At 22.0% G+C, this 23,355-nt stretch overlaps 1 protein-coding gene across 4 annotated transcripts in view; it reads left to right on the top strand.

Annotated features, from left to right (window-relative positions):
* Positions 1-23,355, top strand: part of LOC122500554 (coronin-2B-like) — a 40,790-nt gene that overhangs the window by 13,252 nt on the left and 4,183 nt on the right. For 2 of the 4 annotated variants that reach the window (XM_043609533.1, XM_043609532.1), the window contains 4 exons: positions 14,235-14,432; positions 18,507-18,623; positions 20,525-20,839; positions 23,031-23,255. In XM_043609533.1, coding sequence (XP_043465468.1) covers positions 14,235-14,432; positions 18,507-18,623; positions 20,525-20,839; positions 23,031-23,255 — 855 coding nt within the window. Of the gene's footprint in view, positions 1-3,220; positions 3,504-5,208; positions 5,393-14,234; positions 14,433-18,506; positions 18,624-20,524; positions 20,840-23,030; positions 23,256-23,355 lie in introns of those variants that run through there. The other 2 variants (XM_043609534.1, XM_043609535.1) reach the window with 2 other exon arrangements.

The raw sequence follows: 23,355 nt of genomic DNA, 5'->3' as shown, positions 1-23,355 counted from the left end.
TTTAACCGTAATTGAATTTCTGCGAAGAATTTTATTGCTTTTGAAAATAATTGAATTCTTTCAAGAAATTTAATTAAAAATGTATTGACAATAATACTTAAATATTCTAATAAATAAATTATAGGAAGGCTTTTTAAAATAATTGAATTTCTTTGATGAATTTTAATAAAACCTTTTCAAATTTCAATTATTTATAAAAATACAGGCTTTTAATATTCAATTATTTTCTACAATTTTAACTAAAATTAATTTTTGAATCAATTTTTATCAAAAAAATTCTACGAGAATTTAATTATTTAAATACAAATAAAATGCAAATAAATAATTTATTGAATAATTGATTAAATAATTCTTATAATTGAATTCTCATAAAGAATTTTATCAACAAATTTTTTAAATGTTAGAATTATTTCGACGAAGTTTAATAAAATTGTTAAGAATAATTAAATTTTTCGAATTAATTATTCGATTAAAATTATTTGAAATTATGCGATGAGTTTCATTGTTTATAAAAATAATTGAATTATGAAATTAAATTCTTTCGAAGAATTTTATTATTTATGAAAATAATTGAATTCTTTTGACGAATTTTAATAACATTTTTAAGAATAATTTCATTTTTCGAGAAATTAGATTAAAATTGAATTAAAAATAATTGAATTTCTGTAAAAAATTTGATTGAATTGAGAAAAGTTTTTGAAAATGATTGAAAGTTTCCCAAGAAATTTTATTAACATTTTTAAAACATTTTTGAAACTTTTTTAAAATAATTGAATTTTGGAGAAAAATTTTATTATTTATAAAGATAAATGAAATTTTGAAGAGAATTTTTTAAAAACTTTTAACCGTAATTAATTTAAATTTCTAATAAATAAATTATAGGAAGACTTCTTAAATAATTGAATTTTTTTGATGAATTTTAATAAAACCTTTTCAAATTTCAATTATTTATAAAAATACAGGCTTTTAATATTCAATTATTTTCTACAATTTTAACTAAAATTCATTTTTGAATCAATTTTTATCAAAAAAATTCTACGAGAATTTAATTATTTAAATACAAATAAAATGCAAATAAATAATTTATTGAATAATTGATTAAATAATTCTCATAATTGAATTCTCATAAAGAATTTTATCAACAAATTTTTTAAATATTAGAATTATTTCGACGAATTTTAATAAAATTTTTAAGAATAATGAAATTTTTCGAATTAATTTTTCGATTAAAATTATTTTAAATTTTGCGATGAGTTTCATTGCTTATAAAAATAATTGAATTATTGAATTGAATTCTTTCGAAAAATTTTATTAAATTTCTTGAAAATAATTTAGTTTGTGCACAAAATTTTGTTATTTTGAATATAATTGAATTCTTGATAAGAATTTTGTTACAACTTTTGGATATAATTGAATTCTTGGAGTCATTATATTAAAATTTTTAAGAAGAATTGATTTATTTTACAGAATTTTTTTTAGAACTTTGAAAAATAATTAAATTATTTAAAATAATTTAATTAAAATTGTATTGTAAAATAATTGAATTCGTGAGAAGAATTTTGTTAAATTTTTTGAAAATAATTGAATTTCTGGAAAGAATTTTGTTACAACTTTTGCAAATAATTGAATTCTTGGAATAATTTTATTAAAATTTTAAAAGAAGAATTGATTTGTTTTGAAGACTTTTATTAAGAACTTTTAAAAATAATTAAATTATTTCAACAAATTTAATTAAAATTGTATTGAAAATAATTAAATTCTAGAGAAGATTTTTAACAACAAATTCTTAAATAATTCCTTTGACGAATTTAAATTAAAGTTTTAATCGAATAATTGCATTAGTCGAAGAATTCGATTAAAATCGTATTAAAAATAATTAAAATTCTGCGTTGAGTATTATTTAATTATAAAAATAATTGAATCTCTTTAAAAACATTGATTATTTATGAAAATAATTGAATTATATTAAAATCGATTGTATTAAAATCGAATTAATTTTGAAATATTTAAGAAAAATTAGATTTCAAGAATAAGCACAATAACTTTAGAAAACAATAATTTTCCAGGATTCCGATCAAAATTCCCTAACTTTTCCAGGTTTTTTCAAGGTTTATAAAATTCCCTGACATTTCCAGGTTTTCCAGGTTTGCGTGGCAGCACTATACAATTTTTAACTAAATGTTTGCGAAAAAACAGTTTCCTATCAGGAACGTTTCATGTTCCATGCCCCCTCAGTGATCATTTCTCTAATGTCTCTTGTAATCCTAATCACATGTTAAGCAAGAAAATTTTCCCTAAATGGAAAGTTAAAAATTCTCCTTTTCAAAACTTTTCCTTTTTCTCTCTTCGCTCCTTTGCGAAAAACAAGTTTTACTGACCTTTTGGATATTTAACATTAATGAAGTAAATTTCTCTCGGTTGACAGATTCGACATTTCACTGCTCTAAATTGCTCATATATTAGATACTTGTAAAATCATTAGTATTTTCTCTTCTTTTATACTTTCCAACTGTTTTAGCATTTTAATTTGTTGTTGTTGTTGTTTTTTTTATCAAAGCATTTATTCTGATGAGGAAGAGACGTCTTTCCATGTTAACTGACATCAACATTTTATAGTTTCAATGTCACTATTTATATTTATGCAGTGAAATGTGAATTCTGAAGGAATGTTGATTCTCATACATTATCAATGCTATGCAAGGGGAGAAATCAATATTGAGAAATTTTGAAGAGAGTTTAATTTGTTGTTCAACTATGTCAATGACTTGTTCATGGTTGCAATTGCCATACCTATTCGTAAAGACTCGCCTCCTTTATATCTCTGATTTTTTTTAATTCCTGCATCTACTCAGCAAACAATTAACTTGAGTCATATCCTTGAGATGGTCCTGAAAAAACCAACTATCTTCATACTAGATCATGAATAATATTGAAAAGTGTTTAAAACTTAAAGCACACACTTCTCAAATCATCCGTAAACACCGACCACATTGGACAGAAAAAAAAGTTTTACCCAGGGTCAGCTTCTGAAAAAAAAAATTAGTTCAGATAAATTAAAATTCAGACAAAATAAGGGTAGAAAATAGAATATCGTAGCTTGAAAATTTCTTTCTGTTTTTGGATTTATTGATGTCGAGTAGTATTGATATTACATGTAGAATGTACCACACTGCAATGTACTGTAGTCACGTGTTCGTATGTATACACCTTGGGGCTTAGAATCAGCTTTCAGTCGATGCTAGTACTTCGCGTCGTGCATTACAATATTATTTCTTGCTTTTTCGTTGTTGCAATCTTTTTTTTTTTTTGCAAAATTCAATTTGTGTTATCTTTTTCTCTTTTCTAAGTGTAATCAGGATAATTGTGCGCAAAAATAATTTGCCAACTGTGCCATTTAATTTTTTCGGATTTTTTTACAAGTTGATAATATACCCCTGTGATGTGTGCTCATAAACTTTGCCCTCAACGATCCTTGACACGCTAATGATACCCTAATATTTACGGTAATATTGAGAGGAAATCGATTCGAGATTTTTGGATCGAACATTTTTTTTTACCTTTTTATAAATTTTTAAAGACAATTCTTTTATTTTTTCTTTTTTAGATTTTAATTCGTCATTTACTTATTTTATTGGTTCAATTATGTTGTTCGGAGTGAAAATCAAATTAAAAACTAATTAAAAGAAAAGTCGAAATTGTAAACAATTTCGACTTTTCTTTTAATTAGTTTTTAATTTTCCTGGAAAAATTTATATCAATTATTCTTGGCTCCCTATTTTGTTAAGCTTCGATTTTATTTTCGTTTCATTGCTTTTCTTCTTTAAATTCTTCCTTTTTAATTTTTTTGTCTTCGTTTTTTTTTTTGATTGAAATTGCGATTTAACCGAAATGTGAGAATTGAAACAAATTGTTCGATTCGAATCGATAAAATAATTGATCTATATTCTAAGTTTTTTATTCTCAGTAATTGTCTATTTAATTCTTTTCTACTCTGACCGAGAAGAAGCGCGATTTTTTTTTTTCAAAAGAAGCATAAATTTATTCTTATCACTGAATTTAAGATTTAATTATCTTGCAGTGATAATATTCGTATTCACTTTTACGAGTCGTATTCACTTTTCAAAAATTCCTTTCACTGAACTTAACTCACGATTCGTTGAGTAGATTCAAAATTTCAAAGATAAATGCCCGCAACAAAAAAATTGTAAAAAATTTTCTGTTTTGTATTTTCTTCTGTTTATTTTATTTGGAATAAATATTTACAATTATTTTTTTTTATTGTAATTGAAGTAAAACCTTTTTTTTTTTATTTTTACTCAAATAGAAATACAAATTTTCTATTTATTGATTTTTACTTCAATTGAAATAAAATATTTTCTATTTATTTATTACAGTTGAAATAAACAATTTTTATTTTATTTATTTCAGTTGAAATAAACAATTTTTATTTTATTTATTTCAGTTGAAATAAACAATTTTTTATTTTATTTATTTCAGTTAAAATAAATATTTTTTATTTACATTTAAATAGACTTGTTTTAAATTGAGAGAAGATTCTAAGAAAATTTCTATATAGGTATAAAAATAGCAAAATGATTAAAATTAATTAATAATAAATCTTAAAAGTTCGTATTGTTTTTTTTTTGGCGAACACTGACGTACATTCGAAACACGCAAATATGGTAATTGATACGCATGCATAATGTTGAATAGTTAAGCATTCCAGAACTCAGTGATAGGAATAGCAACTCGAATGAATAACTGGATTAGAATTGATAACAATTTGTTAATCCTAATTAGTACCTCGCTAAATTCTCATTTTCTTATCAGCCATCTGGTCTAATCCATTATTCCCTCTTTCTTAATCTTAATTGAGTAGCAATTTTTTTTTAAATTCACATTATTATAATTTTGCATCGAGAGCAATTAATTTAATCTTCACTTTCATCAGCTCTCCAGAGATCAGATTAAAAGGATTAAATAAATTTTGTCTCTTTTTATTTTTATAGTCAAAAATTAGGATTTCTTTTGTTCTTTGTGAATTTTCTATTTTTTAGTATTTTATTAGTATTTTATTAGCATTTTATTAATTCTATTTATTTATTCATTCTATTCAATTTCTCCTTTAATATTATTTTATTATTATAATTTTATGTGTTCTGTTTTCTTTTTTAGTTAGAATTGTTGTTTTCTGTTTCTTTTTTCCAGTAAAAAAAAGTGAAAAAATCGCATTTTGTAGCCGTTTATCTACAGTGATTTCTCAGTAGTTGAATTTTGTTCTTTGCATGGACTGGCTTGTCAATATCTACTTCAATCATATTGTCTTCGACACATGAATTCTACGTCTGTATTTTGATCCTGGCAATTGTCAGTCATGACCAACGACAAACAGGTGAGTCACTAAATTTATTGTAACCAAAATTATGTTTATTTATTCACACGGCAATTTGTAAAAAAAATTTTGTTTTGATTCACGAATTAAATTTGCATTTTATTGATTTCATTTATTATCTACTTCAATTTTTAGCTCAGTAAACAATTAACTTGAATTATTAATGAGAAGATGGTCATTTATTTTTTTATTGGAAAATGAATAGACTGAAAATAAGCTTTCCTTTAATCAGGATTGACACAGGTCAGGGAAATCAGGGAAAAGTCAGGGATTTTTGTGAAAAGTACTGGAAAAAATTTAATTTTTAGAATTTATAAGAAAATTCTGAATTTTAGAGTAATTTTTGTTTGTCTCATAAAATATGAAATTGTCAAGAACTCTAATACAAAACCTTCAATTTTTTCTATTTCTGACAACAGATTATTTTTAAATAACTTAATTCTTCAAAAACTGCCATAAAATTATTACTTAGAAATTATTTCAATTATTTTTAATATCTACTATTTTAATAACATTTTCCAAAAGCATTCAATTATTTAAACAAAATTTTATGTAATAAAAATTTCACAGGAATTCAATTACTTATCAACTAGCCAAACTATCCGCGCGCAAGCGCGCGGGAATGTTGTTTGGGGCTGCTTATTTTAAACAATTTAAAAAATTTTAAAGAAATAATTATTATAACCTAACAAAGAGATTTAACTAACTAAAATTCAAATAATTTCACTCAATGGTCTCAATTTAAATAGAATTTACATTACTAGACTTAAACTATGGCTAGAACAATTACAATTAGTATCTGGGTCATCTTTTGCATTGCTTATTTTATAAAGCCATTTTAAATTAAATACTTTTTAAAGAAATAATAATTATTACACACTGAAAAAAGTTTTACTTGAAATAGCGATAAGTTTCTCTAGAATAACGAAAGTATTAATTGAAGCACTGAATAATTTCGCTACTAAAGTGAAATCTGTAGTTCATCCAGCTAAATATTTTTTGCCGTGCATAACGAAAAAAGAATTAAATTAACATCAGATTTTCTACATTAAAAAAAAACGAATTCAAATAGAAATTAATCATTTTAAAACTTAACCAAATTCACCCCAGAAATCACTGAATTCGATAATTTAGAAGAAAGTCAGACAAAAGCAGGGTTCCTACAGAATCTGGAAATCATGGAAATCATGGAAATGGTATGGAATTTTTAAAAGGCTTCTGGAAATCAGGGAAATCATGGAAAAGGCCTGGAATTTTTAAAAGTTTCTAAATTTTTTCAGTTTTCCATTTTTTCTCTTGAATAAAAATTCAAATAATAATGAAGCTAAATCCCATAAAAGAGAGGAAAAAATGTTGAATTTTAAGAAATTCGGATTTTTGAACTTTTGATAATTTTCGATAATTTTAGATTTTTTACCAAAGAGTCGAGACAATTTAATAAGTAAAGTATTTTCCAAAAGCACAAAAATAATGAAGCTAAATCCCATAAAAGAGAGGAAAAAATGTTGAATTTTAAGAAATTCGGATTTTTGAACTTTTGATAATTTTCGATAATTTTAGATTTTTTACCAAAGAGTCGAGACAATTTAATAAGTAAAGTATTTTCCAAAAGCACAAAAATAATGAAGCTAAATCCCATAAAAGAGAGGAAAAAATGTTGAATTTTAAGAAATTCGGATTTTTGAACTTTTGATAATTTTCGATAATTTTAGATTTTTTACCAAAGAGTCAAGATTATTTAATAAGTAAAGTATTTTCCAAAAGCACAAAAATAATGAAGCTAAATCCCATAAAAGAGAGAAAAAAATGTGGAATTTTAAGAAATTCGGATTTTTGAATTTTTTCGAATTTTTGATAATTTTAGATTTTTTACCAATGAGTCGAGACAATGTGATAAGTAATGTATTTTCCAAAAGCACAAAAATAATGAAGCTAAATCCCATAAAAGAGAGGAAAAAATGTTGAATTTTAAGAAATTCGGATTTTTGAACTTTTGATAATTTTCGATAATTTTAGATTTTTTACCAAAGAGTCGAGACAATTTAATAAGTAAAGTATTTTCCAAAAGCACAAAAATAATGAAGCTAAATCCCATAAAAGAGAGGAAAAAATGTTGAATTTTAAGAAATTCGGATTTTTGAACTTTTGATAATTTTCGATAATTTTAGATTTTTTACCAAAGAGTCAAGATTATTTAATAAGTAAAGTATTTTCCAAAAGCACAAAAATAATGAAGCTAAATCCCATAAAAGAGAGAAAAAAATGTTGAATTTTAAGAAATTCGGATTTTTGAATTTTTTCGAATTTTTGATAATTTTAGATTTTTTACCAATGAGTCGAGACAATGTGATAAGTATTGTATTTTCCAAAAGCACAAAAATAATGAAGCTAAATCCCATAAAAGAGAGGAAAAAATGTTGAATTTTAAGAAATTCGGATTTTTGAACTTTTGATAATTTTCGATAATTTTAGATTTTTTACCAAAGAGTCGAGACAATTTAATAAGTAAAGTATTTTCCAAGAGCACAAAAATAATGAAGCTAAATCCCATAAAAGAGAGGAAAAAATGTTGAATTTTAAGAAATTCGGATTTTTGAACTTTTGATAATTTTCGATAATTTTAGATTTTTTACCAAAGAGTCAAGATTATTTTATAAGTAAAGTATTTTCCAAAAGCACAAAAATAATGAAGCTAAATCCCATAAAAGAGAGAAAAAAATGTTGAATTTTAAGAAATTCGGATTTTTGAATTTTTTCGAATTTTTGATAATTTTAGATTTTTTACCAATGAGTCGAGACAATGTGATAAGTATTGTATTTTCCAAAAGCACAAAAATAATGAAGCTAAATCCCATAAAAGAGAGGAAAAAATGTTGAATTTTAAGAAATTCGGATTTTTGAACTTTTGATAATTTTCGATAATTTTAGATTTTTTACCAAAGAGTCGAGACAATTTAATAAGTAAAGTATTTTCCAAAAGCACAAAAATAATGAAGCTAAATCCCATAAAAGAGAGGAAAAAATGTTGAATTTTAAGAAATTCGGATTTTTGAACTTTTGATAATTTTCGATAATTTTAGATTTTTTACCAAAGAGTCGAGACAATTTAATAAGTAAAGTATTTTCCAAAAGCACAAAAATAATGAAGCTAAATCCCATAAAAGAGAGGAAAAAATGTTGAATTTTAAGAAATTCGGATTTTTGAATTTTTTCGAATTTTTGATAATTTTAGATTTTTTACCAAAGAGTCAAGATTATTTAATAAGTAAAGTATTTTCCAAAAGCACAAAAATAATGAAGCTAAATCCCATAAAAGAGAGGAAAAAATGTTGAATTTTAAGAAATTCGGATTTTTGAATTTTTTCGAATTTTTGATAATTTTAGATTTTTTACCAATGAGTCAAGATTATTTAATAAGTAAAGTATTTTCCAAAAGCACAAAAATAATGAAGCTAAATCCCATAAAAGAGAGGAAAAAATGTTGAATTTTAAGAAATTCGGATTTTTGAACTTTTGATAATTTTCGATAATTTTAGATTTTTTACCAAAGAGTCGAGACAATTTAATAAGTAAAGTATTTTCCAAAAGCACAAAAATAATGAAGCTAAATCCCATAAAAGAGAGGAAAAAATGTTGAATTTTAAGAAATTCGGATTTTTGAATTTTTTCGAATTTTTGATAATTTTAGATTTTTTACCAAAGAGTCAAGATTATTTAATAAGTAAAGTATTTTCCAAAAGCACAAAAATAATGAAGCTAAATCCCATAAAAGAGAGGAAAAAATGTTGAATTTTAAGAAATTCGGATTTTTGAACTTTTGATAATTTTCGATAATTTTAGATTTTTTACCAAAGAGTCGAGACAATTTAATAAGTAAAGTATTTTCCAAAAGCACAAAAATAATGAAGCTAAATCCCATAAAAGAGAGGAAAAAATGTTGAATTTTAAGAAATTCGGATTTTTGAACTTTTGATAATTTTCGATAATTTTAGATTTTTTACCAAAGAGTCGAGACAATTTAATAAGTAAAGTATTTTCCAAAAGCACAAAAATAATGAAGCTAAATCCCATAAAAGAGAGGAAAAAATGTTGAATTTTAAGAAATTCGGATTTTTGAATTTTTTCGAATTTTTGATAATTTTAGATTTTTTACCAAAGAGTCAAGATTATTTAATAAGTAAAGTATTTTCCAAAAGCACAAAAATAATGAAGCTAAATCCCATAAAAGAGAGGAAAAAATGTTGAATTTTAAGAAATTCGGATTTTTGAATTTTTTCGAATTTTTGATAATTTTAGATTTTTTACCAAAGAGTCAAGATTATTTAATAAGTAAAGTATTTTCCAAAAGCACAAAAATAATGAAGCTAAATCCCATAAAAGAGAGGAAAAAATGTTGAATTTTAAGAAATTCGGATTTTTGAATTTTTTCGAATTTTTGATAATTTTAGATTTTTTACCAATGAGTCGAGACAATGTGATAAGTAAAGTATTTTCCAAAAGCACAAAAATAATGAAGCTAAATCCCATAAAAGAGAGGAAAAAATTTTGAATTTTAAGAAATTCGGATTTTTGAACTTTTTATAATTTTCGATAATTTTAGATTTTTTACCAAAGAGTCGAGACAATTTAATAAGTAAAGTATTTTCCAAAAGCACAAAAATAATGAAGCTAAATCCCATAAAAGAGAGGAAAAAATGTTGAATTTTAAGAAATTCGGATTTTTGAACTTTTGATAATTTTCGATAATTTTAGATTTTTTACCAAAGAGTCGAGACAATTTAATAAGTAAAGTATTTTCCACATTAAAAAGTTTGACATTAAAAAATATATAAAAAATGCCAATACTTAACCCACAAAATTTAATTTTCAAAACAAACAAATGAATGCAGATAATTTGCTAACGGAAAGGAAACTTACGATTATTATAATGTATTTTTTTTAATAAATTTCTTCGATCCAATTCAATTATTTTTCATTTTTTAATGAAATTTCTCAAAAAGATTCTAATATATTCAGAGAATTGAAAAAAAAGTTCTGAGAAATTCAATTATTTCGAAAAATTTAATTAAAATTTTTTTCAAAATTCTATTTTATTTAAAAAAATTTTGGCAAAATTCTTGACAAGATTTATTTAATAAAATTTTGAATACAATTCTTCGATTAAAAATTTAATTATTTTCACGAATAATTAATTTTTTTATGGGAATTGAATTATTTTAAAAAATTTGAATAAAATTCTTCGTCAGATTTCAATTATTTTTAATTTTTTTAATGAATTTTCTCGATGGGATTTAATTTCTTTTGAAAAAGTTTTAAAAAATTCTGAGAAATTCAATTACCTATTATTTAAAAAAAATTTGAATATAATTCTTCACAAGAAATTAATTATTTTCACAAATAAAATTCTTCACAGGAATTCAATTCTTTAAAAAAAATTATAATATAATTCGCTGCAAGAATTCAATTATAAATAACAAAATCTTATAGCAGAATTTCAAATATTTTTTATACAATTTTAAATAAAATGATAGAAAATTGCATTTATTATTATAATTTCTTTTTAAATTCGCCGAAAGAATTCAATTATTTTGAAATATTTAAATAAAATTTTTTAAAAAATTCTTTACAAGATTTAGTTAATTTAATTTTCAATACAATTCTTTTTAAAAATTCAATTATTTCCACGAATAATAGAGATTTTTATGGGAATTAAATTATTCAAAAAAAAATTTAATACAATTCTTCGCAAGAAATTAATTATTTTCATAAATAAACAAATTTTTCTCGAGAATTCAATTATTTAAAAAATTTTTAATAAAATGCTTTATAAATTTCAAAAATTATAAAAAATTGATCATAACACAAAATTATTGTCAAATTGTTTGAAAAAATCTTCGAAACAATTATTTAAGAAATTTTAATAAAATAAGAATTCAATCCTTTTCAAACAATAAACATTTTGTTCAGGAATTCAATTTTTTTAAAAAAATTTAATAAAATTCTTTGTCAGATTTCGATTATTTTTAATTTTTCAATGAATTTTCTCGATGGGATTTAATTTTTTTTTGAAAAAGTTTTAAACAATTCTGAGAAATTCAATTATTATTTTTTAAAAATTTGAATAAAATTCTTGGCGAGAAATCAATTATTTTCATAAATAATAATATTTTTCTCCGGAATTCAATTATTTTCACAAATAATATTCTTCACAGGAATACAATTCTTTAAAAAATTTTTTAATAAAATTCGTTGCAAGAATTTAATTATTTTCATAAATAACAAAAGCTTACCTCAGAATTTAAATTATTTTTTATACAATTTTAAATAAAATTATAGAAAATTGGATTTATTTTAAAATTTTTTTTTAATTCGCCGAAAAAGTAAATTATTTTTAAAAAATTTGATAAAATTCTTCATAATATTCAATTATTTATTAAATTATTTATTTTTGTATTTAAATAATTGAATTCTCGAAAAATTTCCTAATAAAAATTGATTAAATAATGAATTTTACTTAAAATTTAAAACTATAATTTGAATATTAATTACCGAGTAATGAAATTTTCCTTCTTTTAACAGTTTAATAAAAAAAAATTGATAGTTCCAAAGCATATTTAACAATAATAGTAATATTTCACAATAATTGACATTCTATAACTGACAAAGTTTGTATAAAAAACACTTTCTAAAGATAATTTTTATTATCAAAATTAATCCTCGAATAATGGAGATTTTATTTTCATAAAACTTTATTTGCTGATCCTAATTATAATATAGTGGAACAAAGCATTTACCGAGAATAAACAGACTTAAATAGAGCTATACACTTATGTCTATATTTTCTTTAAATGCTTTGTCATTCCACTTGCAATTAGAAACTACTTCTGCCACTAATTGTGTCCAAAGATAAACTTTCTTTTGTAACGAAAGAAATTAGGAAATATTTTTTTTAGTAAAAAAGGGTTTTCATTTTCTTTTTAAACGAAAGACATTTTTTTGTAATTTCTATATGAAGTTTTAAATAAGAACCTATCTTTAAGTATTTCGTATTTTAAGTTTGCGTGATTAAATAGACTAACAATAAGTACAATTCACTTTTCAATAGACTGAAAGCATTTTTCTCTAAAGGAAATGCAATGTTTATTTTCGTTCCAGTAAAATATAGCACTAAATGTTGATTTTATGTTCTCCATTTATATTTATGCATAAATTCTGACAGTGCCTTTAGTATATGCGCTGAAGCGAAATTATTTCGCTCCAAAAATAATATTTTGTCGTAAATTTTTTTTTCTAACGTATGTTAAAAACTGTAATTTGAGTTTAATATTTTTTTCTATTACTTGAAGACTTTTGTAAATTATTTTTAATGAACTTGGGACTAATTTTGACTCAACGGAAAAAAATGTTGAACCTTTTACTATTTACAAAGTAAATTCCGAACTTTCTGATGGAATTTCGACGCTTTGCAACTTTTAATGTTTTAGAAGTCAACTGTTTTCTATAAATTAAATTAATTTTTGTTTTATAAAAAATCAAATTCATTTGTTGATAATCATCGGATTTTTATCCTACAGAGTTTCTTAGAATCATCAATTATATTCAGAATTACATAAAAAAAAAAAAATAACAAACTGACTCATTCCGACAAGTTTTCTTTATTGTAGAATATTGACAAGTTTTGTTCTTTATTTTTAGAGGAAAATTATTCCGAAGACTGGAAATTATTAATATCACGAACGATATTCTTAAATTCTGAATTGTACTCGAAGATATAAATAACTTGATGATTTTGAAAGTTCTTTGGAAAATTAAATAGATTTTGAAGATTGTTTCTTAAAAAGACAAGGAAGTTTTCTATAATATTTAAAAATTAAATAATCAGCTAAACGCTGACGTAATATTTTGAAGCTACGTCATCAATAAACGTGACATAATTCTCTTCTATGATCAGCATAATTTTTGTCTATTTTCAATAAGTGTATTTTCAATATATATTTTTTCATTATGCTAATAATGTGAATATTTTCTTATGTTTAATCACTTGAATTTAAAGACGCAATATTAAAGTCGCTTCTTTTTTTTTATTATGTCTATTCATTTTCTTCTAAATAGACACAAAGTACAAGCGAGTCTTTATATCTGACAACTTATAAGGCTTTCGGAATATTTTGTATTTTTATTTAAATCAGAAACTATGTGAGATGCTACCGATTTAAATTATTGTCAGTCTATTCATTTTCGAATATAAAGTAAATTATCATCTTCTGTAAATTTGCTTAAAGTTTATAAAATTCAGTTTTTTTTCGAAAAAAAAGGTTCGTAGAGTCCGAAATTAAATTAATAAAAAACAATGATATAATTTGGAGAATTTTAGAGAAATAACAAATGATTGCAAAAATTCAATTATTTTCAAAAGTAATAACATTCTTCGCAAAAATTAAAATTTGTTCAAAAATAATAAAATTCTTCTTGGATTCAATTATTTTCATAAATAATTATAAAATTCATCGCAGTATTTCAATTATTTTTAATACAATTTTAATCAAATTTCTCGAAAAATGTAATTATTCTTAAAAATTTAATTAAAATTCTTCGAAATAATTCAATTATTTAAAAATTTCTCGATAAAATTCTTTATGGGAATTGAATTTTTAAGAAACATTCAATTATTCAATAAATGAATTGCAATTCTGTATTTGTAAAAATGTGTTTTGTTGAGAAGAAATTTTCATTTCGATGCCGTTGATGATGATAATAGAATAATAGTTCATTGACTGAATTGTGAGAGGGTGAAGAATTATTTTACACTGTTGTACTAATTAACGTTTTAACTTGTCTGCAGTCATGGTTCCGTGGCGTACGGAGCAGTAAATTCCGCCACGTTTATGGCGCACCAGCGAAGAGAGAAAAATGTTACGACAACATTAAAATCACCAAGAACGCCCATGATTCACAATTTTGCGCCGTTAATCCAAAATTTTTGGCAATCGTCACTGAAGTTGCTGGCGGTGGAGCTTTTCTAGTTTTACCACTCGATAATGTGAGTAAAAAATAATTATTTTCACTTTTACAGATCAAGGTCCAAAAAGGAAATCACTTCAGTCGATTAAAAATACGAAAAAAGGCGAAAAAATTCGTTTAGTTCATTGAATATTGTCACGAAAAATTAATTTTGAATTTCATCACTTAAAAAAATTAATTTAATATATTTAAAGAAAAATTAATTTCTTAATTAAACAGGGTTGCCACGCAACCTGGAAACCTAGAAAACCTGAAAATTTCAGGGAATTTTATAAACCTTGAAAAAACCTGGAAAAGTCAGGGAATTTTGATTGTTATTGTGCTTATTCTTGAAATCTAATTTTTCTTAAATATTTCAAAATTAATTCGATTTTAATATAATTCAATTATTTTCATAAATAATCAATTTTTTTTAAAGAGATTCAATTATTTTTATAATTAATAATACTCAACGCAGAATTTTAATTATTTTTAATACGATTTTAATCGAATTCTTCGACTAATGCAATTATTCGATTAAAACTTTAATTTAAATTCGTCAAAGGAATTGAATTATTTAAGAATTTGTTGTTAAAAATCTTTTCAAGAATGTAATTATTTTGAATACAATTTTAATTAAATTTTTTGAAATAATTTAATTATTTTTAAAAGTTCTTAATAAAAGTCTTCAAAACAAATCAATTCTTCTTTTAAAATTTTAATAAAATTATTCCAAGAATTCAATTATTTGCAAAAGTTGTAACAAAATTCTTTCCAGAAATTCAATTATTTTCAAAAAATTTAACAAAATTCTTCTCACGAATTCAATTATTTTACAATACAATTTTAATTAAATTATTTGAAATAATTTAATTATTTTTCAAAGTTCTAAAAAAATTCTGTAAAATAAATTAATTCTTCTTAAAAATTTTAATATAATGACTCCAAGAATTCAATTATTTGCAAAAGTTATAACAAAATTCTTATCAAGAATTCAATTATATTCAAAATAACAAAATTTTGTGCACAAATTAAATTATTTTCAAGAAATTTAATAAAATTCTTCGAAAGAATTCAATTATTTTCATAAATAATAAAATTCTTCGAAAGAATTCAATTCAATAATTCAATTATTTTTATAAACAATGAAACTCATCGCAGAATTTAAAATAATTTTAATCGAAAAATTAATTCGAAAAATTTCATTATTCTTAAAAATTTTATTAAAATTCGTCGAAATAATTCTAATATTTAAAAAATTTGTTCATAAAATTCTTTATGAGAATTCAATTATGAGAAATATTTAATCAATTTCAATAAATTATTTATTTGCATTTTATTTGTATTTAAATAATTAAATTCTCGTAGAATTTTTTTGATAAAAATTGATTCAAAAATGAATTTTAGTTAAAATTGTAGAAAATAATTGAATATTAAAAGCCTGTATTTTTATAAATAATTGAAATTTGAAAAGGTTTTATTAAAATTCATCAAAGAAATTCAATTATTTTAAAAAGCCTTCCTATAATTTATTTATTAGAATATTTAAGTATTATTGTTAATACATTTTTAATTAAATTTCTTGAAAGAATTCAATTATTTTCAAAAGCAATAAAATTCTTCGCAGAAATTCAATTACGGTTAAAAGTTTAAAAAAAATTCTCTCCAAAATTTCATTTATCTTTATAAATAATAAAATTTTTCTCCAAAATTCAATTATTTTAAAAAAGTTTCAAAAATGTTAATAAAATTTTTGGCAAAATTTTAATTATTTTAAAAAACTTTTCTCAATTCAATGAAATTTTTTACAGGAATTCAATTATTTTTAATACAATTTTAATCTAGTTTCTCGAAAAATGAAATTATTCTTAAAAATGTTATTAAAATTCGTGAAAAGAATTTTAAATATCATTTTAAAAATTTGTTGATAAAATTCTTTATGAAAGTTGAATTTTAAAAAACATTCAATTCTTCAATGAATTATTTATTTGCATTTTATTTGTATTTAAATAATTGAATTCTCGTAGAATTTCCTAATAAAAATTGATTTAAATATGAATTTCAGTTAAAATTTTAGATAATAATTGAATATTAAACTCTCTAAATTTGAGTTAGTAAAAATTTTTCTAATTTGAATTAGTGACTGACTTTTTGCTTTTGAATTAGCAGATTTTACTAATAAATAGTCATTTCTACTAATTTAATAGTAAAATTTACTAATTCAAAAACAAAAAGTCAGACACTAATTTCAATTTAGTAAACATTTTTACAAATTCAAGTTTCCGAATAATTGATGAAATTTCGTAAAATTTAATTGCAAACAAAAGGATTTGATAATTTTCAAAAAAAAAAATTTCAAAAATTATTAATTTAAAGAAGAATTTTAGTTTAAAAATTCTAGAAAACAATAAATTATTAATGATTTTATTAGTCGGTGATTTTTAATTATTATAAAACATGAAGATATTGATTGCTCCGAGTCGAAGACTCGGAGCAATCAATATCTTCATGTTTTATAATAATTTTTTGTAAGTTGTTTAATTTCACAAAAGCTTTTTTTTTTGAGCCTATTTTAATAATAATTATTCAATGAATGAAAACGAGAAGAAAAAAAATGTTCAATTTATATCTTGAAATCGATAATGAAAAGAAAAAATGAATAATTTGACCGATTAAATTAATTACCAAAGGACTTTACCGTAACTTGTTTTAGAATTAGAAATAAAATTCTACTTTCACTGCTATTTCTTGATGCTAATTGCCCGAGCTGTTAATCTCAGTCTTGTTATAGCTTTTCCATGATCTGTTGGAGTTGAGTCTTTCTCTCTCTCTCTCTCTCTCTCTCTCTGAATTTACAATTTTTATTCAACTTTCATTGCCACTATCCGTGACTATAATGCGATTATGTCTTACGCCCTCGTGAAAATTAACAATTCTTATTTACCTAACAACTAGTTTATAGTTATTTTTAGAAATATTATTATATACCATTTTTTTTCTCGTAACAAAAACACTTCCTAAAAATTATAATTTGATTTATGAAAATTTCCTCGTTTCTCAATATAATTAGATAATTTATTTTTTTCTCTGGATTTTGATTTTTTAATACTTTAATATTCTTTTATTATTAAATGCTCAAGCATTTTTATTTCCTTGATTCTATTATTTGTAAAAAGGTCCATTTTAGGAATATTTTCAGTTCTTTTTTAATTATTTTATTTTTTAATTGAATTTTTTTTTAATTATTATTTAATTTTTTAATTGAATTTTTTTAATTATTTTTTTTTTGTTTCTATTATTTTTAGAAAATTAAAACTTTCGGAGTGTTTTAAGTTTTTTTTTAATTATCCAGAATATTAATTGGAGAATAATTTTGTTTAATGATGAATAAAGATTGAGTTGGAAGAAATAATCGAATTCACCGGCAAACTTTCTATGAAAGATTAATTTAATTATTTCTTTATAAAAAACGGAAATTGTTTCGATAAAAGAAATATTAACTGCTCTATGAGGCACACTGCTTATACTTTTTCTCTACTTGAGGTTTTTGTGAGTAAAATGTAAATACGATACAGTTCAGAGAATATTAATTCGCTAATCGTTAATCAGAATTAGATAATTTATAACAAAGCGATTGTTTTCGAATCACTTTTTCCACTAATGATTTTTGATTATTTATAATCTCGGTTTATATTAAATTTATTAGCTTCTTTCTGGTAGATATTAGTTTCATAATTTTTTATTTTTATTATCTTTGCGGCCTCTTATTTATATTTTTACTATTTTATTATTTTTGCGGCATCATTTTTATTTTTTTGTCTTCGTTTGTCTTATTATTAAAATTACACGGACGTTAAAGACTATTATTATTTATTATTTTTTTATTAATTCTTATTTGTAATTACATTAGTTATTAAATTAGTCCATTATATAATTATCGAATTAAAAAATAATATGGAAACATTCTCAGTTTAATTAATTTTAGAATTTTTTCCTTCGATGTGAACTAAAAGTTGATTAATTAATTTTTTTTAATAGAAAAATTTGCTGATTTATTTTGCTGTTTACTCTTGGGTAAATAAGTTTGATTTTAAATAAATTGCTTTTTTTGCAGACTGGTCGCTTGGATTTTAATGTCAGTAGAGTAACCGGACACACTGGCCCTGTACTCGACATCAAGTGGAATCCATTCAACGACAACGTTATTGCTTCGTGCTCCGACGATTGCACGGTTAGACACTTTAATCTGATAAATATACTTTGTAAATCATATGAGACATGTCAAGTCGCACAAGATTTAAGATAATGTTACACTGAAACTTCTTTTTTTTCTGAATTTACTTTTCTTTTTACTTTCTTTCTAATACTCCGGGTGTTTTAATTTGCATTTCTCGTTTTTCAAACTGGATTTTTGATGTATTGAATTTTTCATTCAATTTATTTGTATATTTATTTTTTATTTAATTTAGTATTTAATTTCATTTTTACTTTATTTTTATTTTATTTGTATTTCATTTTTAATTACGTAAAGATTCGTAAATTTGCTTCAAGTCCGTAAAATTCAATTTTTTTTTTGGAAAAAGAATTAGAATCCGTAATTTGATTGAAAAAGCACGAAAAGTTCGTAAATTGTACGATATAATTTGGAAAATTTTAGAGAAATTACAAATGATTGCAGAAATTCAATTATTTTCAAAAGTCATGAAATTTTAATAAATTTCTTGGCAAAATTTCAATTATTTTCAAAAAATTTCCTCAATTAAAGGTTTTTTAATATCTACTATTTAAATAAAATTTTCCAAAAGAATTCAATTATTTTCATAAAATAATTCAAAATTTTACAGGAATTTAATTATTTACAATTTTTTTTTATAAATTTCTTCGCAATCATTCAATTATTTCTATTTAATAATACAATTTTTACAGGGATTCAATTATTTTCATAAATAATAAAATTCACCGCAGAATTTCAATTATTTTTAATACAATTCTAATAGAATTTCAGAAAAAGATTTAATTTTTCCATATATAATAAAATTCTTCACAAAAATTCAATTATTTAAAAAAATTTTAATAAAATTCTTCTCAGGAATTCAATAATTTTCATAAATAACAAAATTTCTTCTAAACAATTCAGTTATTTTCAAAAATAATAAAATTTTGCCCAAGAATTTTCAATTATTTTGAAAAGAATTTTAATAGAATTTATTTTTAAAAAATTCAATTCTCCCAAAAATAACAAAAATTCTTCCAAAAAAATTCAAAAATTATGAAAAATTTTAATAAATTTCTCAAAAGAATTCAATTATCTCCATAAATAATAAATATCTTCACAGGAGTTCAATTATCTGTATAAATGATAAAAATCTTTTCGATAAATAATAAAATTCTTCAAAAATACATAAAATACTTTCAAAATTAAAAAAAAAAAATTCCCATAAGAATTAAATTATTTTCATAAATAATAAAATTTTTCCCAAAAATTCAATTTTTTTAATAGAATTTAAATAAAATTTCTTTAAATAATTTAATTATTTTATACATTTGAAAAAATTTAATTTTTTCCATAAATAATAAAATTCTTTTTATGAATTCAATTATTTTCATAAATAATAATCAAATTCATCGCAGGATTTCAATTATATTTAAATTAATTTTAATCAAAATCCTCGAAAAATTTAATTATTTTAAAAGATTTTATTAAAATTCATCAAAAAAATTCAATTATTTAAAAATTTGTTGATAAAATTCTTTACGAGAATTGAATTTTCTTTTGAATTATTCAATAAATTGTTTTTTGTATTTGAATATGTGATTGAATTCTAGTGGAATTTTCTCATAAAAATTGATTTAAAAATGGATTTCAATTAAAATTTTAGATTATATTTGAATAACAACAGCAATTATTTTTCCTTTCGTTTTAGTTTACTTTTACTTTATTTTTCCTTTCGTTTTACTTTATTTTTCCTTTATTTTTACTTTGTTTTTCCTCTATTTTTACTTTATTTTTCCTTTCGTTTTCCTTTCTTTTTACTTTATTTTCCCTCTATTTTTACTTTATGTTTCCTCTACTTTTATTTAATTCAACATTTATTTCCTTAATTATAATATTTTTTATTGGCTACTTTTCAGGTGAAATTATGGCATATTCCGGACGGTGGCCTGTCGAGAAACTTAACCGATTGGATAGTTGAATTACAGGGACACAAGAGACGAGTGGCTTATATAGAATGGCACCCTGTCGCCGAAAATGTCCTCTTCAGTGCGGGATTCGATCATCTCGTCATTGTTTGGGATATAAACAGGGGAGAGGCCATCAGCGTAATCGACAGACATCCCGATGTAATTTACAGTATGTCTCTCAATAGAGATGGAAGTCTACTTGCCACCACTTGCAAGGATAAAAAACTTCGAGTCTTTGAACCTAGATCTGGAATCGTTGTCTCGGTAAATTCAAATTTTTACTTGTCTATATTTAAAGAAAGTGGTTAAAAAAAAGTAAAAAAAAAATATTAAACTGCAAAAATTAAACGAAAGTCTAGACTTTCTCATTTCAGTTATTTCTTTAATTTTTAATTAATAAGAGTGTTATTTAATCTTGTATTTCAAATTGCTTGAAATGATAAGTAGTTTATTTAGTTAAATAAAAGCCGTGAGGTGAAAGTGAAATAGTTGAGCAGAAATAATTCTAAAAAGAATAAATTTAATACAGTATAAATGAAAATGGAATTGATACGAGCGAGTGAATCGATTTTTATACAAAATTTCAGGCTTTAAAACTATTATTTAAAAACTAACTATTTATAAAACTACTATTTACTACTTTTTTCACGATTATTTAAAAAAATTTTCGAAATTCAATTCTCAATATTTACTATATTTTACTGGAAAGTTTCCCAAAAGAATTCAATTATTTTTATAAATTTTAGTTAAATTCTTCGTAGCAATTCAATTATTTTCAAAATTTTTTTTATAAAATTCTACGTAGAAATTTAATTATTTTAAAATTTATTCAAAATTCAAATTATTTTTAATATTTTCCATTTCAGTAAAATTTCCCAAGAGAATACATTTATTTTAAAAAAATGTTAATAAAAATCGTCGCAAGAATTCAATTATTTTCATAAATTATAAAACTCTAGGGAAGAATTCAATTATTTTCAAATTTCAATAAAATTTCTTAAAATGAAATTTAATTATTTTTAAAAAGTTTGTTTCGAAAAATGTTTTTAAAATAAAATTCTTCTCAGGAATTGAATTCTTTTTAATAGAATTTTAAATCGATTCCTCAAAATATGTAATTATTGATCTTTAAAATTTTATTTAAATTTTTCGAAAGAATTCAATTATTTTTGTAAATAATAAAACTTTTCTTAGCAATTCAATTATTTTAAAAAATTTTAATAAAATTTGTTGCAAGAATTCAATTATTTTCATAAATAATAAAACTGATCGCAGGATTTCAATTATTTTTAATAAAATTTTAATCTAATTCCTCGAAAAATGGAATTATTCTTAAAAATTGTGTTAAAATTCTTCGAAAGAGAATTTTTAAAAACAAAATTTGTTGTTAGAATTCATTTAATTCTAAAAATTGTAATACACTTTTTAGAAGAATTCAATTATTTTTCAGTTAATTAATTTTAATGAAATTCCTCTTACGAATTTAACTTTTCTTCGAAACAATTAAATTTGTATTTTTACAAATTTTATTTCTTTTATTATTTGTATACAAAATAAAATTTTTACTGTAATTTAATAATTTAACAGATTTATTGTAATTAAATTTCAATTATTTTGAATTCAATTTTAAATGGATTCGTCGAAAAGTAATTATTCTTAAAAAATTTTGTTAAATTTCTTCGAAAGTATTGAATTATTGTAAACAATTTTGATAAAGTTCTTTATAAGAATTCAATTTTAAGAAACATTTAATTATTTATTTTTGTATTTAAATAATTGAATTCTCGTAGAATTTTCTAAAAAGAATTGATTTATAATTGAATTATTCTCGTAGAGTTTTTTTAATAAAAATTGATTTTAAATTGAATTTCAGTTAAAATTTTAGATAATAATAATAATAATAATTGAATATTAGAAGCGTTATGTAGTAAAATTAATAATGAAACATCAAGAGATTTTTAAATTGAAAGTTTTGAAAATTTTAATTGTAAAGCTGTAATAATATTAAAATTTTTATTTCGAAATAAAATAAGTAAAGTTTCAAATAATTTTATTTAAAATATTCAAAAAAAAAAAAAAAAATGATTGAATTTTGGAAGAGTTACAGTTGTAATTTTTTAAAATAGTTAAAATTTAAAAAGGCATTGAAGTTATTTAAAATATTTGAATTCCTTAAAAAAAAGAGATAGGAATTTAAATATTTAGGAAAAAAATTACCCTATTTTTGAATCTAATTTAATTTGAAAATTATGGAATAATTGAGTCGTAAATTTAATTTTTTGATTGCTACTTTTTTGCTACTTTCTTTCAGTCTTAAATCTACTTTTTAAAAAAATTAATTGTCTAGTACGAAGTCTGAAAAAAATCAGAATATTGAATTTAATTTGGAATTTTGTTTCTTTTCTTTTCTTTTTTTACTTTTATGAACATTGTTTTATTATTTAATTTTCAACAGGAAGGAATTTGTCATGCTGGTACAAAAGCGAGTAAAGTGGTATTTCTTGGTGGATCCGGTAGATTATTAACCACCGGATTTAGTAGACATTCTGATAGACAATACGCCGTTTGGAGCCAACATGATTTATCAAGTCCATTGACTTGCGAAACGATAGACTCATCCAGTGGAATTGTTTTTCCCTTTTATGATAATGACACCAATATGGTCTACCTTGCTGGAAAAGTAAGTCATTTTTTATTCCTTTTATTTCCGAAATTAAACAAGTGTAAAAAATATAATTTTACTGAAAAGTTGAATTCGTTTTGACATTTTGAGAGTGAAA

This window comes from Leptopilina heterotoma, unplaced genomic scaffold (assembly GCF_015476425.1).
Source record: "Leptopilina heterotoma isolate Lh14 unplaced genomic scaffold, ASM1547642v1 Lhet_188, whole genome shotgun sequence".
NCBI classification, from domain to species: domain Eukaryota; kingdom Metazoa; phylum Arthropoda; class Insecta; order Hymenoptera; family Figitidae; genus Leptopilina; species Leptopilina heterotoma.
Note: the sequence above shows the minus strand (reverse complement) of the source record. Positions and strands in the feature narration are given on the sequence as shown.